This window comes from Nicotiana tomentosiformis, chromosome 11 (genome assembly GCF_000390325.3).
Source record: "Nicotiana tomentosiformis chromosome 11, ASM39032v3, whole genome shotgun sequence".
Lineage (NCBI taxonomy): Eukaryota > Viridiplantae > Streptophyta > Magnoliopsida > Solanales > Solanaceae > Nicotiana > Nicotiana tomentosiformis.
In genome coordinates, this window is record NC_090822.1 from 125,605,849 (window position 1) to 125,623,572 (window position 17,724).

The 17,724-nt window shown below is 39.4% G+C and overlaps 1 protein-coding gene across 1 annotated transcript; it reads left to right on the top strand.

The window, feature by feature from the left end:
- Positions 1-516: 516 nt before the first annotated feature.
- LOC138902126 (uncharacterized) lies at positions 517-15,190 on the top strand. Its single transcript, XM_070189945.1, has 2 exons — positions 517-925; positions 15,024-15,190. Exons 1-2 carry the CDS (start codon positions 517-519, stop codon positions 15,188-15,190), a joined length of 576 nt encoding a protein of 191 aa, XP_070046046.1.
- Positions 15,191-17,724: the final 2,534 nt, after the last annotated feature.

Genomic DNA, 17,724 nt, shown 5'->3' on the forward strand with positions numbered 1-17,724 from the left:
CCAGATTTGAACTTGTTGAGATGCGTAGATGCCACAGAAGATGAGCGGATCATGAGTGAAGTGCATTCGGGGGTATGCGGACCTCACATGAATGGATATGTTTTGGCGAAAAAGATTCTGTAGGCAGGGTATTATTGGCTTACAATGGAGCGAGATTGCTTCAGTTTTGTTCGCAAGTGTCACCAATGCCAGATTCACGGTGACCTGATTCACTCGCCAGCTTCGGAGTTGCATGACATGTCCTCTCCTTGGCCTTTCGTTGCTTGGGGAATGGATGTTATTGGGCCAATCAAGCCAAAGGCTTCAAATGGGCATAGATTCATTTTGGTTGAAATTGATTACTTCACTAAGTGGGTGGAGGCCGTCACTTTCAAAGCAGTCACCAAGAAAGCAGTGGTAGACTTTGTTCATTCCAACATCATCTGCCGATTTGGTATCCCAAAGACCATTATCACTGACAATGCAGCCAACCTCAATAGTCATTTGATGAAGGAGGTATGCGAGCAATTTAAAATTATGCATCGCCATTCTACCCTTTACCTGCCAAAAGCCAATGAAGCCGTTAAAGTGGTGAACAAGAACATCAAGAAGATTCTTAGAAAAATGATCCAAGGTTCCAGACAATGGCATGAAAAGTTGCCTTTTGCTCTTATAGGATACTGCATGACTGCTCACACATTTGTTGGTGCAACTCCTTATCTGTTGATATATGGAATGGAAGCTGTAATACCGGCTGAAGTCGAAATTCCCTCTCTTCGGATCATTATGGAGTCGGAGATTGAAGATACAGAATGGGTAAAGACCCGATTAGAACAACTAATGCTGATTGATGAAAAACCGGCTAGTAGCAGTGTGCTTTGGCAAGTTATACCAGCAAAGAATGGCACGTGCTTACAACAAGAAAGTGCGTCTAAGGCACTTCGAGGTAAGCCAAATCGTTCTGAAATGCGTTCTTCCACACCAAGTAGAAACTAAAGGAAAGTTCGCCCCAAACTGGAAAAGACCCTACATCATCAAGAAAGTGTTACCAAAAGGGACCTTGCACTTGGTAGATGAAGAAGGACGGGTACCAGACATGACTATTAATGCAGATGCAGTCAAAAGATATTATATCTGATATATACCCACTGTGGAACTTTCACGCATGATTTTCTTAGATCGAGACGACGAACGCTATCATTGCTCGCTTTCCTAATAAGTGTCACCCTTTTATTACCGCTTTTAAGCTGTATTTGTCTTCCTTGTTTTCCACTTTTTGGAACCTGTGTACTTACAACAAAAAAAATGTCAAACAACAAATTTTCTAAGTCAGTGAACTACGTCCGACCTAATTCCGAAAGGATACATAGGCAGCCTTACCCTGGGTTCGGTCCCATCACACTAAAAAAAAAATCCATATTCCCCATACTCCAAAACTAGGGCAGGAGTTTGTTTTATTTTACGATTTTTTCTATAGAAACGGTTCCAAAAGTTGTAATTCAGTCCAAGGTTCTTTTTGCCTTTTCCTGTTAAGAACTTCTGATCGATCTTTGAGAATACTTGAAGTTCCCATGCCAGGGGCATTGGGCAACCTTCTGGATGTCGTATCTTAGAGAAAAAAAGATAAGAAGAAATGAGAGAGTCTTATCGGTGAAAACCCGTATGGGCACTGTAAGGCGACAGTGAGCAGAGAAATGAGAGAGTCTTATTGGTGAAAACCAGATGGGCACCACAAGGCGACGGTGATTAGAGAAATGAGAGAGGTAAGTTATCAAAAACCCACAAAGGGCGCTACTAGCCGAATGGGGATCTTCGATGCTCCGGCATGAGCACAACCAAGACAGTTTCAAGATGAACATTTGCGACATATTTTGAGAATTAAACAACTTAGACGGATCAGGCGTCCAGTCCAAAATGCATGTCATGACTCATTTAAGTCGGCACATATCTCCAGATAAGTCTCCTTATTTCTCTCCCAGAAAGGGACACTTTTTTAGACACAATTCATTTTTCACTTCCAATTGCTCTTCTATTCTTTTCCATAATTTTTCTTTGATTCACTTTCGGTCTAATCTTGCATCAAAATCAAAGCAAAATGGCTGCAAAACTAGCTACAGTTTCCCCCTAATACCGAGCACAATTTGTAGCATATACGGCATTAACGAAGGCAGGAATCCATCTGTGATTTCTTTTGATAAGGCGGACAATGTGTCTCAAAGAAACTGAAAAGGTCGCCTAAGCAAGACTTGCTTAATGGGAAACGTTGATAAGCACAACAGACACAAATTGGTTATGGGTGCAAGACAACTAAGTTTGATTTTAAAGGAAAATTGCCCTGCCTTTGGGACAAGTATTAGCGGTATCATGGACATCCGGGTACGAAACAGCCAGGGGAAATGTCAGGAAGATAATGCCTCCAGAAAGCGATACAGAATATTTGGGCACCTCGGTACCACACTGACAAAATTCGTTCTTTGATAGCGGAGCAGTGAATTCAAACTACTCAGGGTATCAAGGCCACAAACCGACCACCACTTTAAAAACTCACAAATTTTTCTTTGTTTGAAGCAGGATCAAAGCACTGCATAATGGCGATTCTCAAAGGATGAATGTCACCAAAGGTAAGTTTCCTCAAAATCTCCACTTTCCTTTATTTGCAGCATGCATCACTACTGCTCATACCTCCCATTTTCGTAGCTTAAACTAGGTAGAACCTTTTCGCCTAGGGGGTTCCAACTCATAGTTCCGGGTAGAAGTATTCTTCGCTCAGGATGTTTTACGCAGCTTAACTCAGGTAGAACCTTTTCACCTTGGAGGATCCAGCTCATATTTCCGGGTAGAATTACTCTTCGCTCAGGATGTTTTACATAGCTTAACTCAGGTAGAACCCTTTCGCCTAGGGGGATCTAGCTCATGTTTCTGGGTAGAAGTACTCTTTGCTCAGGTTATTATATGTAGCTTAACCCAGGTAAAACCTTTTTTGCCTAGGGGGATTCAGCTCATAGTTCCAAGTGGAAGTACTCTTCGCCCAAGTTTGTTTATTGTATCTTAACCCAGGTAGAACCCTTTTCGCCTAGGGGGATCCAACTCATAGATCCGGGTAGAAGTACTCTTCGCTCAGGTTGTTTTATAGTAGCTCAACCCAGGTAGAACGTTTTCGCCCAGGGGATTCAGCATCTTCCAGTAATGCAGGGCGTCAGTCCCTGGTTACACTCCTTTCTGTAATACAGGGTACCAACCCCTGGTTACACTCCTTTCTGTAATACAGGTTACCAACCCCTGGTTACATTTCTTCTCAGTAATACAGGGTGCCAACCCCTGGTTACACTTCTTTTAGTAATACAGGGTGTCATCCCCTGGTTAGACTCATTTCTATAATACAGGGTACCAACCCCTGGTTACGCTTCTTTCAGTAATACAGGGTGCCAGCCCCTGGTTACACTCATTTCTGTAATACAGGGTTCAACCCCTGGTTACACTCCTTTAGTAATACAGGATGCCAACCCCTGGTTACACTCCTTTCTGTAATACAGGGTACCAACCCCTGGTTACACTCTTTTTGGTAATACAGGGTACCAACCCCTGGTTACATTTCTTTCGGTAATACAGGTTACCAACCCCTGGTTACAATCCTTTCGGTAATATAGAGTACCAACCCTAGTTACATTCCTTTCAGTAATACAGGGTGCCAACCCCTAGTTACACTCCTTTCTGTAATATAGGGTACCAACCCATGGTTACACTCCTTTCAGTAATACAGGGTACCAACCCCTGGTTACATTCTTTCTCAGTAATACAGGGTGCCAACCCCCGATTACACTTCTTTCAGTAATACAGGGTGAAAGCCCCTAGTTACACTCCTTTTGGTAATACAAGGTACCAACCCCTGGTTACATTCTTTCTCAGTAATACAGGGTGCTAACCCCCGATTACACTTCTTTCAGTAATATAGGGTGACAGCCCCTGGTTACACTTCTTTCTATAATACAGGGTACCAACCCCTGGTTACACTCATTTCTGTAATACAGGGTACCAACCCCTAGTTACACTCCTTTTTGTAATACAGTACCAACCCCTGGTTACATTTCTTTCGGTAATACAGGTTACCAACCCCTGGTTATACTCCTTTCGGTAATATAGAGTACCAATCCTAGTTACATTCTTTTCAGTAATACAGGGTGCCAACCCTTAGTTACACTCCTTTCTATAATACAGGGTGCCAACCCCTGGTTACACTCCTTTCGGTAATACAGGGTACCAACCCCTGGTTACATTCCTTCTCAGTAATACAGGGTGCCAACCCCCGGTTACACTTCTTTTAGTAATACAGGGTGACAGCCCCTGGTTACACTTCTTTCTATAATACAGTGTACCAACCCCTGGTTACACTCATTTCTGTAATACAGGGTGTCATCCCTTGGTTACGCCCATTTCAGTAATACAGGGTACCAACCCCTGTTACACTCTTTTTAGTAATACAGGGTGCCAACCCCTAGTTACACTCCTTTCTATAATACAGGGTACCAACCTCTAGTTACACTCCTTTCTGTAATATAATACCAACCCCTGGTTACATTTCTTTCGGTAATACAGGGTACCAACCCCTGGTTACACTCCTTTTGGTAATATAGGGTACCAACCCCTAGTTACATTCCTTTCGGTAATACAGGGTACCAACCCCTGGTTACCCTCCTTCCTGGTGATACAGGGTCCCCGACCCCTGGTTATGTTCCCTCTTTGTAATACAGGGTGCCAACCCCTGGTTACGTTCCCTTTCAGTAATACAGGGTACCATCCTCTAATTTCATTTCCTTTTGTAACATAAGTTACTTCCCCTCGTGGTTGCATATCCTCACATAGTTAGTTTATACTACTCCAGTTGTCTTCATTTCAACCAAATTAGATACTTTATAGCTTTCTCTAACTCACAAAAGTTTCCTAGTGCCAAAATGGGGTAGAAAAGTTTTGTTCATTTTGTTTGTCTTTGATGGCTTTGCAGGCCCTGCCGCATAGCACAAGTGACAATTAAAGCTTGTTGTTTCATTTTCTTGAATTCTGATCCGGAAAGCAAGCAATCGAGAATAAGCCATGATTTTTTCCTCAAAGAGCATCAAGATCCAATCTAAGGTCAACATAAGCGAGCGGGTCAAGAATCAAGATTTGACTCCACAAGACACATAGATTAGGAATTTTGTAACTCTTAGTTTGCATACATATGTAGTTCTCTTCTCTTTTCCTTTTGATGTAAGCAGCAAGTAACAGTAACAGCAACAACAACAGCAACACCAGTCTTAAATCTAGTGTCTAGTAGTCCCAGCTACCAAATTTTCCTAGAACTACACTGACCTGATTCCTCTAAACAAGGATATGTAGGCAACCTCGGAAGCAGGGTTCGGTCACCATTATTTTTTTTAAAATGCTTTCATTGGAATGATATGTGAGCAAAAATTAGCCATGACATTCACTTTTCTTTGCACAAAAACTCTTCATGTTCTCTAGCAAAGAGGGGCAGCTGTGAATACCTAATTTTTGTACTGTTTTAACACCTTCTAAAGTGATTAGTGTTTTGTTACTTTAATTATTTTTTCCAATTTTTGTGTCTTTGATTGCATATTTCCTATCATAAAAATACCAAAAAAATAGTTCTTTCTTTATTTGTGCATTTTAGGAATTAACTAACTATTCAATTGGTGAATTAATCTAGTTAATTAATCATTTGAATAAGTTACTTAATTAATTTATTTGTTTGTGTAAATTTAGTTTAATAAGTAGGACTAAGAAAGAAATTGGGCCAAATTTGAAAGAGAAAGTAGCCAACAGTCAAAGATAAGGGGCTGCCCTTGAAAGGGTCTGAAACGACGTAGTTTTGCCTCAAAACTGCGCCGTTTTATTAAGTGACCCAAGATCAAATCTCACCCATTGATCACCCCTTGATCTAATGGCGCATATTTGATCTCTCAAGAGGTATTTAAAGCCTCAAAAATCTGAAAAATTCCCTCATTTCCCCCATAACTCTTTCTCTCTTCTCTCTCTCTCTCTCTTCTCTCTCTTCTCTCTGCCGCCGCCGCCAGAAATCACTCACCGGCGGAGTACCACCTCCAAAAACCTCCAAATTAACACCATGTAATCTCCACAACCTCCTCTTCCCATATCTCCAAACCAATTCCTTCAAAAAAAACCCTTAAACTCCTTGAAATATAGATCTAGGAAACTTTAGCCGCCACCTTTTGGCTCACATTCTTGAAGCTCCGGCCAACACCACCCTACAACACATACATGAATGGATAGAGCTCTACGAGACCTATCTTTTCCTACCCATTTCACCCCCAAAATCCTAGTAGCCGCCAGCCCGCTGCCCACTGCCCGCCGCCGCTCACACTGTCTCACCACCACCAAAATGCCTCGAGCCCCTATTTTAGCTATTGTTCGACTCAAAGACACTTTCTTCTTCTGGCGAGATGCTAAAACTCATTTCGTTCTTAGCATCTACCCAAAAGAAACGTGTGTTTCGGAGTCGGACAACCGCCTCTTGGCATCCCTGGAGTTTTCTCGTGGCTCGCCCAGTTTCAAGCATACTCGTTAGGTATTATCATCATATCTTTAATTAATTTCTGATTTTTTATATTAGTAGATTAGTTTCTGATTTTTGATTTTTCTGTTTTGGTTGTTTATTGTTAATTAGAGTTTCAAGTTAGTTTTATTTAATTAGTTATCTCTATTTAGTTTAGTGGTTTGTTAGATTGTTATTGATTTAAACATGATCTTTAGTGTATTAGCTAAATTGTTCACTTAGTTTGTCGATTGTTTAGTTGTTGTTATTCGTTGTCCGATTGTTAACGATGCTTGTTCTAGTTTGAGCATTTAGTTTGTGAATTTAGTTGTTTGTTTAGTAATTAGTTTGCAAAAATCAAATTCATTCCAATCAATTGGTTTGAATACTTAGTTCAATTACGTTTTTAGTCTTGTTTATGCTTTGTCAGTTCATAGTTGTTCAAGTTTGATTTGTGTTAAGCAAGTAGTTTGTTGTTGATGGTTAAAATCTGAAGTTTAGGCTATTTTATCACAAAATAGGGTAATAGTAGCCTACCTTTACTAGTAGGGTCGCTGAAATGATATTTGTTTTCTCCTTGCTTCAGACACAGCAGATTTTCAGGCTGTCCTTTCACTTTTTGGACATATTTTAAATAGTGTTTAGCACACAAAGTCAGTCTTTTGGACAGATTTTTGGAGAACCAAAATCTGTCCCAAAAAGTGACTTTATTTGCCTATTTAAGGGGGCTCCCTATTTCCTCACTTGAGCACACTGGATCACACATTGGTTGGACAGTTTTTACACCCTAAAAATACAGCTTTGAGAGTAAAAAATCAGCAACTAAAGCACCCTTTAGTAAGCTGAAATGGTGAGCTTTGTGAGTCAATTTTAGAGTGCAAACTTTTAGAAAAGTATAAGTCTTCTTTAGAGTTGGTTCTGGGTTTCTTCTAAGGTTTTCGGGTTGTTTAAACACGAAACTGCTGTTGTTTTCTGCTGTGTTTGCTGCTGTTTTTGTTTTCTGCTGAGCTCTATTTCTTCACTGCTGTATTTATTTTCCGCAATCCAGGTATTTTCTTAAACTTTGCAATGCAGATTTTTATATTCAATGGATGAGGATATGGCTCTTTTTCAGCTCTATGGATACGCTTAATGTGCTTTACTAGAATAAATGAATGTTTAGCATGTTATTCATATAGTCATATTTCAGCATGTACATATGTAATATTTGGTTGATCTTCCATTTTTCTTTACATGCGTAGCTCAAATAACATTATGTTAAGTGTATCTAGTTAAGGAAAAGAAACATCTTTTAGAATTATTATGTAGAGTTTAGTTTCCTTTTGCCTTGGTTTTATGTATTTGTGGTGTTTGTCATTTTAATTTTTCTCTTATTGCTAAAAATAACTAATAGTAATACTTCTCTTCTTGGTTAAGTTGAAATGAAGTTGGGGAATAGTATGTGATGAGTGTGCGGGAGAGAGGAGAGAACCAGTGAAAAAAATTCTTAAATGTGTCATTGCTATTTTGAACTTCTGTTTGGTTGAGCTTGATGCGTATGTTTTTTCTCAGTTATATATCTAGAAGTCCATGTTCATTAATGCATTACTTTTAGCTACATGTCCTAGTTGGGTTTACAGTAATTTTAAGAATATTTTAGGCCACTACCACCTTTGATTTTAAATTTGCTGGCCATTTGTTTTAATATCGAGGCTACTGAAAAATTTGAATTTGTCAAGTTTAAAGTAGTAAACAAGTTTGGAATCAATCTTTTAAACACTAGGCTTCTTTATTAAATAAATAGTTTTAACAAATGAATTAATTTAAATGCTAGGCAATTAGTAGGCATGTTTTTAACTTCACGGAATCGCTTGCGTAGCGTGAAGTTTAATATTCAATAAATTAGCTCAATAACCTCATACCATAACCATTAGTTTTAGTTAATTCTTTGCTAAAATCAATGATTCACTTGCGTAACCCGCTAGTTGACTTTTAATAATTTTCAAAAATTAATTTTTCTCAAATGTAGTAATTTCTCAAAAGTACTACAAATAATTGATTGTCATGATTTCGGATTCGCTTGCGATGCGCAATTATGATAAGTTAATCAATTTTTTTATTCGATCACGCATTCGCTTGCGTAGTATGGTTACAACAACGTAATATCCTCCAAATCATTCTTTAGTAATTCTAACAATCACGCAATAAAAGCGGACATAGGAAAAACTTGAAAATCATATAAAACACAGCTTGTCCAAAATTAATTCAAGCCAAGTATAAGTCAATAAAAGCGATCGTTCTAGAACCACAGGACTCGAGGAATGCCTTACACCTTCTCCCCGGTCAACAAAATTCCTTATCAGGACTTTGTTTTCGCAGACCAATAATAAAAGAGTCAAACCTTCCTTTGACTAGGGATTCAAATAAAAGGTGACTTGGGACACCGAAAAAATAATTTCAAGTGGCGACTCTGTAAATAAAATAATCCCTACTCAAGCTTGTCACTTTATTTGGAAAAACACTTTAACCCACACTTCACAACATATATATCTTTTTTGGGGGGTAGAAAAGTGGTGTGACAGTGGCTAAAACGCAGGATGCTATTTCGGAAAAAATATTTTCTTTAAAAATTAAATGTGAAGGATCCCGTGGTGATATAAGGAAATGACATATTGTGAATTTATTTATAATTTGGGACTACGAGACGGTACCTCGGGAGTGCCCTTGTTGATATTTCTTTATGGCTGCATTTTTCTTTTGTTATTTTGGTGTTTTCCTTAAAGTTGTAAATTTCTGTTTTCCTTCCGCGAGGTGTTATTTGCCCTTATCCTGTGTAGTTAAATTGTGACATACCACTTACTAGATTCATCTCCATTGTCATTATCTTTATTATATTGTTAAACCTTACACCTTATCTTTTATTATTCCAATAGGGCCTGACCTGACCTCGTCACTACTCTAGCGAGGTTAGGCTTGGCACTTACTAGGTACCGCTATGGTGTACTCATACTACGCTTCTGCATATCTTTTTGTGTAAATCTAGGTACTTCCTATCAGACCAGGTATCAATGAACTAGTCGTACGCAGACACTTCAGGCATATCTACCAGCGTCCGCATACCTCGGAGTCCCCATCTATCCTTATTGTGTTGTTTTCCTTATTCTCTTTAGACTCTGATATATAGAGATACTTAAAATAAATTCTTAGATGTTTGTAACTTATTTCTACTGGGTTTTGGGAGTTGTAACTATTTGAATCGCGGTTTGATTTATTTTATATGTTGAGATTTGAGTTACAGTTTTGTATTCCGCATAATTGATAGGCTTACCTAGTATTAGAGACTAGGTACCATTACGACATCCTACGGAGGAAAATTGGGGTCATGACAAGGGCAATACCTCCTGATGTGACCAATGTTCCCACACTCATAACACCCATCTTGTTGTCGCGGGTGCTGAAGTTGAAGATGACCCGGACGGGTCGGATAACCACCGTAGTGACTTTGAAGTGTTTGTGCATTTATAGGAGCTAAATGTGCACTGAATGTTATCTGCCCAGTGTAAGGAACATAAGGGCCATGACTCCCTGAAGCACCGTGAGAGTTTGAAGTGCTGAATAAAATGGCCTTGTAGGATGTCCCCTACCAAAAGTACCCCTGCCACCAGATGAGGAGCCTCTGAAATTACCGGAATGACGGGGCATTTTATCTGACACTGGCCATCTATCCTGTGAAAGAACCATCTCGATCCGCCTGGCGACATTAGCAGCCGTCTGAAATGAAATCTCACTCCCGGTCTCCTTGGCCATATGTAGCTTGATAGGTTGAATGAGTCCATCAATGAACCGCCTCACCCTCTCTCTCTCTCTCTCTCTCTCTCTCTCTCTCTCTCTCTCTATCTCGGTAGGCAGCAGAAGAACAGCATGAATGGGTAGATCCACAAAACAGGTCTCATACTGAGTGACTGGCATGCTGCCCTGCTGGAGACGCTCAAACTGCTTGCGGTAATCCTATCTCAGTGTGATAGGAAGGAACTTCTCCAAAAATAGCTGCGAGAACTGCTCCCAGGTAAGTACAGGCGAACCAACTGGTCTAGTAAATACATAATCTCTCCATCACCTCTTGGCAGAACCCGTCATCTAAAATACAGCAAAATCAACCCCATTGGTCTCAACTATACCCGTGTTCCGCAATACTTCACAGTAGCGGTCAAGAAAATCATGTGGGTCCTCAGAATGTGTACCACTGAAATGGATTGGAAATAGCTTGGTAAACTTGTCCAATCTCAACAATGCCTCAGAAGATAAAGTAGGTCTATCAACGGTGTGTGCTACAATAATTGGTTGAACTACCCCAACTGGATAGGCTACTGGAGCCTGATACTGAGGAGCTGTCTGCCCCGAAGCGGGAGTAGTGGGAGTTTGTGCTCCTCCCCCAGCATGTGTACCATTCTGGGCCACACCCTCTATTAGGCTCACCAAACGGACTAGAGCATCCTGAAGCACTAGAGTAGCTATGAATCCTTCCAGAACTTGGACTGGTCCAACCGGTATAGTCCGAACTGGAACCTCCTCCTGAAGATCCACCTGAGGTTCTACAATAGGTACTGCTGCTCGAGCTCTAGACGGAGCTCTACCTCTGCCTCTGCCTCTGCCTCTGCCTCAGCCTCTAGCGCGACCTCGGCCTCGACCTCTACCCCTAGTCATAGTTGCCACTGGGAGCTCTGGCCCTTGTCTGTCGGTAGATGTATTACACGTTCTCGTCATCTGCGAGAGAATAAGAATAGAATGGTTCAATCATCGATGACAGAATAAAATCGCACGATTGAATAAGAAAGAAGTGATATATTTCCTAAACTTCATAGCCTCTGAGAGATAAGTACAGACGTCTCCGTACCGATCCTTCAGACTCTACTAAGCTTGCTCGTGACTCGTGAGACCTATGTAACCTAGTGCTCTGATACCAACTTGTCACGACCCAGAATTTCCACCTTCGGGACCGTGATGGCGCCTAAAATTTCAATTGCTAGGCAAGCAAACATTAGAATAATATTAGCCATTTTTAAATAATTTTTAAATTAATTAATTAATAACAAAGAAATAAATACGGAAGTAATGTCTGAAACATAGTAAATAATCCATAATAATAGCGGTGTCTAAATACCATCCCAGAATTGGTGTCACAAGTGCACGAGCTACTAGAATAATACAAATAAAGGTCTGAATGAAAATAAAGTTGTCTGACAGAAATACACAGCTATGATAAAGTGGGAGGGGACTTCAGAACTACGAACGCCATGCAGCTATACCTCAAGTCTCCTGCGAATAGCTGAATCCGAGCAAATCTACTATACGTCGCTGGGACCAACTCTGGTATTTGCACAAGAAGTGCAGAGTGTAGTATGAGTACAACCGACCCCATGTACCCAGTAAGTGTCGAGCCTAACCTCGACGAAGTAGTGACGAGGCTAAGACAGGTCACTTACATTAACTTATATGCAATAACAATAATAACAACAATAATAGAAATAAAACAGGTATCTCTTTTCAACAGTTGAAGCCAACTCGGCAGTCATAACCAATTATTATTTGAATCAGTTTCCGTTGCAGCGTGCAACTCGATCCCACAATATATTCATATTCAATTCTGTTGTGGCGTGCAACCCGATCCCAATATATTTTTTTAATCAATTCTGTTGTGGCGTGCAACCCGCTCCTCCAATATATTCATTTCAATCAATTCTATTGTGGCATGCAACCCGCTCCTCCAATATATTCATTTCAGTCAATTCTGTTACGGTGTGCAACCCACTCCTCCAATATATTCACTTTGCTCCTCCAATATATTCATTTATCAATTCTTATAAAAGAAATTACTCCAATAAATGCAACAATTAATATAAAATTATAAGACAACAAGCATACAATAATTATGATTTATTAGAAATAAGTGATGAAAAGTAATAATTAATTGTGGAAATTAAGGATGTAATAGGCATTTTAATAATTAGTATGTTAAACATCAAGTGGCAATTAAGTCACATAAATCAAATAACCATGTAGCAATTATAGCATGGATTCAAGGCATGATATTGAGCAAAGAACACAACAGAAATAATTAATATAATAATTAATTCATGATTTAAAACTATTTATAATTTTTTAAGTAATTATGCAAATAATTAATTTGACGACGTATAGACACTCGTTAATTCGCCTATACGATGTTCACATGCATTTCACATAACAAATAATTTAAGGGTTCTATTCCCTCAAGTAAAGGTTAACCACGACACTTACCTCGTTTTGCAAATAAATTTCAAGATTCCAATCTACCTTTGCCTTGCAAATTCGTGTCCGAAAGCTTCGAATCTAATCACAAATAATTCAACATACTCAACACGAATCGTAGGAACTAATTTTATATGAAATTATAAATTTTCCGGATTAAAATCCAAAATTTATTTTAAAAATAAACAATGGGATCCACGTCTCGAATCCCGAAAAACTCACAAAATCCGAACACCCGTTCCGATACGAGTTTAACCATACAAAAATTATCGAATTCTGACATCGGATTGCTTTTCAAATCCTCAATTAAAGTTTTGTTTGAAGATTTCTACCATTTTCAATCCAATATTTACCCAATTGAACTCAACAATCTTCCCATAACATTATTGGTACAAGCATGTATAACTAATACTCTCACATGCAAGAATCACACTCACAATCACCCATCTTTACCCAAACTCGAAATTGAAGAATAGGGGTTAGAACCTTACCTTTTGGGTGAAGATCTTGTGATAATTCCTTGTTGGATTTCAAAGCTTGAACAAGATTTTTGATGAACAAAGCACTTGAGCTTCTTTCTCTCTCTAAAACACTCTCACTTCTCTCTAAAATCATTAGATAATTGCCCCAAAATAAGCCCCAAAGCCTATTTATAAAAATGGGGTCGGGTTATAAAAATATAAAAATTAACCCTCCGAAATCGAGTGTGTGGTCGCATAATGGACCGAAGAATGGGTATGCAGGTCGCACAATGCACATCTGAATCGGTGCCCAGAAATGGCCTTCTCTGGACAGGTCTGCGACCAGTTTTGCGGTCGCATAACCACTTCTGCGATCGCATAATGGTTCTGCAATCGCAGATTTGGCCGCAGACTCTCATTCTGCCAGCCTTTAGTAATTTGGTCATAACTTCTTGTAGGTGTGTCTAAATGATGAACGGTTTGAAGAGTTAAAAACTAGACTCAAAGATATTACATCTGATAGGTGGATCATCACATAATTCCTTCTATATAGGTAGATATGCTCGTTCAAATTCTTGTCTTGTGCGTACCCATTTGAAACTTTAGTCTATTATGAAATTTTCCAACTTGACTTAGACTTAGGCCTCTCCTTAGACCCCACATCACTTATAATATGCCTCGTACACTTGTTATCATATCCAATTAGTATCCATAATATTAATAGTCATCAAATGAGAAGTAGATTCCGCCCCCAAACACATAACATAACTTATCTCTTCTTTTACCCATTTTAATTTCCCGAATTTTTACTAACTCCCAAAATTTCCAAAATATTTTACAGAGTTTCCTTTGTAACTGGGCTTATCCACCTGTCAAAGAATCCCAGAAACTAATCCTAACAACACATAGATAATCCAATCAACGTAACACAACATGAAAATAATACTAATAGTGGCATCATAAGCAACATATTACTAGAAAAGTAAAGCCATTAACATCAACTATTCAGGTGATACGTAACTCATAGCAGGTAAGCTCTCAACATCTTCATAGAACACAGAAATGAACGTTTAAATTAAAGATGACATTTTTGGGTCATCACGCTACAATTCTCACCTCGATTCGGACTTATGAGTTTATGAAATTTTCACTTCTATAACTCACGCTGAAACATGCCAATTCAATCCGGAATAATCTCAAATTTTGCAGGTAAGTCCCAAATGACATAACGGAGCTATTCTAACTCACGGAATCTCAATCTGAATCTGATATTGATAAAGTCAAATTTACGGTCAAACTTTGAAAAGCTTTAGCCTTTAGATTTCTAGTTTCTGTTAAAAGGTGATAATTTGAGCTAGGGACCTCCGAATTCGATTTCGGGCATACGCCCAAGTCCCAAATCACGATACGGACCTACAAAACTATCAAAACACTAATCTAGGTCCGTTCGCTCAAAATATTGACCGAAGTCAACTCAGTTGAGTTTTAAAGCTCTATTTCACATTTTAATCAATTTTTCACATAAAAATTTTTCAGAAAAATTTACGGATTGTGCACGCAAGTCGAGAAATATTAAAAGGTGTTATTTGAGTTTTTAGAACACAAAAATTATTATTAAATTTAATGATGACCTATCGGGTCATCAAAGGAGAAAACATTGGAATAGGCCAAAGTTGGTATCATTGATGTTGATACCAAAATTGCTAAGGCATGAGAGCTTGAGTTGGCTGCAAAAAATGGACTCCTGGCGCAGTCTGATGCTCCAGATTCTTCTGATTCTGGTTCCAAGTTTTTGGAGACTAAAGAAAGATCGGAAGGCGATGAAGCAGAAGACCAAACTGGGGAAAGCATTGGGCCATCGGCGGAACCACCTACTCTTCCCGGCAATACGGATACTTCTCTTCCTCCTGATTCCGGAGGCGCTGCAGTTTAGCTTTTTCTTTCTTTTCCCATTTTATACTTGCAATGTTTTGGCCCGTTTTTGTAAATAAAGACATTTTTTTCCTCAAGTATCGTTTGAGTCTTACTTTCATTTGAATATCCATGCAAGCCTTTAACTTTTGCATTTGCTAAAGCATTCTGCGTATGTTGTTCAATTCGCACTTTACTATGTGCAGTATCAAATGCTTTTTCTTTGAAGCATTTTGGTTTCGAGTATTGTCCCTTTTACGTGAGGGTTTTTATGAATATTTATGCAAGTTTCCCTTTTACGTGAGGGTTTCTATGAATATTTGCGCAAGTTTCTCTTTTACGTGAGGGTTTCTATGAATATTTGCGCAAGTTTGCTTTTTGTGTTCTTTTCATATGCGGCTTCAGGTATATTTTTCCCAGATGAAATTTTGGATTCTGGGAATTGATTCTTCCGGAACCAACCCTTTAACGTGAGGGTTTTTATAAGAGAGGGCCCTCTTATGTTTACAGTGCTCTTGAAGAGAACGTCTCCTGTTCATTACGGCACTAACATTTGAAGAATTTGTTTAACTTTCAAATGACAAAGTTAGCTCATTGTTCAGACAAGAAACAAGATAAAAGCAAAAGGATTTCATTTTATTCCTTCTATTTTCACAAATTACATAAGCATTTTGCTATGTAGAAAAGAAATTGCCAATACGTGTGGCTATCTTGTGCAACTTGTTTATACGGGGCTGGTTGCGCATTCCCCGGTCCCCATGATGCATTTTGTTTTCGAATTTTTGCTCCCGGTTGACGTGGAAATCATTGTTGTCATATCCTCATATCATCCCCCCCCCCTCCCCCCAGTGCTTGAATGCGAAGAATGTGAATTGGAACACTGGAAGTCTTGTATCTTTGAAGGTTCCACCAATGAATTGCTAGGTAATTCTTCACTTGGCAACATATCTTGTTTCCCCTTAGGAATCCATGCTATCGAGCGAAAGAATACCTAACAGTCCTCTGGTGGTTTGTGCTCGTGAATGGTCGGGTAACCTCTATTTGGTAGCAAACTTAACTTCCCGATGGGAATTTTCTATCAAACCAAAGATTACCTAATTTTCCCTGAGTGGAAGCTTGTTCGTTTGCCTTGCTATCAAAGGTATTATTGTTGTTATCTTCGTAGTATGCTTTCTATCGCTGCCTCATTAAAAACATTGCCAGAAAAACCCAAATGGGACAAAAATTGAACAAAGGGAAAAAGAGTGCAGCACATACTTTCTGTTTGAGTGTTGTTCATCAGCAATAATATCTTTTGAGGTGTGCCACATTCAAGTTGCTGGGCAACTTGTCCCCATTCTGGTTCTCCAAAGCGTATGAACCTTTCCTAGTGACAGTTGAAATCCGGTAGGGACCTTCTCAAGCTGGACCTCGCTTTCCCGCATTGAGCTTCTGGGTAGTTTGTGTTACTTTCCTTAGAACCAAGTCTCCTACTTTGAAAAAATAAAAGTTGGCTCTTCGATTGTAATATCGCTCCATCCTTTGCTTTTGAGTTGCCATTCTTACATGCGCCAAGTCCCTGCGTCCCTCGAGCAGTTCCAAGTTGATTATCATTGCTTCATTGTTCGATTCTTCATTTGTCTGAGATAATCTCAAAGTGGGTTCACCCACTTCAACCGGGATAAAGGCTTCAACACTGTACACGAGGGAAAAAAGAGTTTCTCCTGTACTTGATTTGGTCGTTGTTCGGTAGGCCCATAGAACTCCGGGCAACTCTTCGAGCCATTTGCCTTTTGCTGCTTCCAACCTTTTCTTGAGAATTTTGAATGATCACTTTGTTTGTCGACTCCGCTTGACCATTTGTGTTCGGATGATAAGGCGAAGATGTGATTCTATTTATTTTCAAGTCTTCGAGGAACTTTATAACTTTTGCACCGATAAACGGTGGCCCATTGTCGCATGCTATCTCTTTTGGTATTCCAAACATGCAAATTATATTTTCCCACAGGAAATCGACCACTTCGCATTCTCCGATCTTCTGATAAGAACCTACTTCCACCCATTTAGAAAAATAATCAGTCAAAATTAAAAGAAACCTTACCTTTTCGAAAGTCGGTGGTAGCGGTCCGACGATGTCCATCCCCTATTTTATAAACGGGCATGGGGACAGAACCAAATGTAAGGGTTATGCCAGTTTATGTACTAGTGATGTGTAGCGTTGGAACTTATCAAATTTTCGTATGAAATCTTTGGCGTCTTGTTCCATGCGAGGACAATAATATCCTGTCTGTACCAATTTCAGCACAAAAGACTCTGCGCCTGAGTGATTGTCGCATATTCCTTCGTGGATTTCTCTCATGACATAGTCAGCTTCTGATGCTCCTAAACACCGGGCCAGCAGGCCTTGGAAAGATTTTCTATACAATTGGCTTTTCCTGAAGCTATAACATGCAGCTTTGGTGCGTAACACATGTGATGCTTTGGGATCGTCGAGCAACTTTCGGCGCTCGAGGTAGTTGATTATTTCATTTCTCCAGTCGCAGAACAGACTAGCTAAATTCACCTCATAGTAACTAT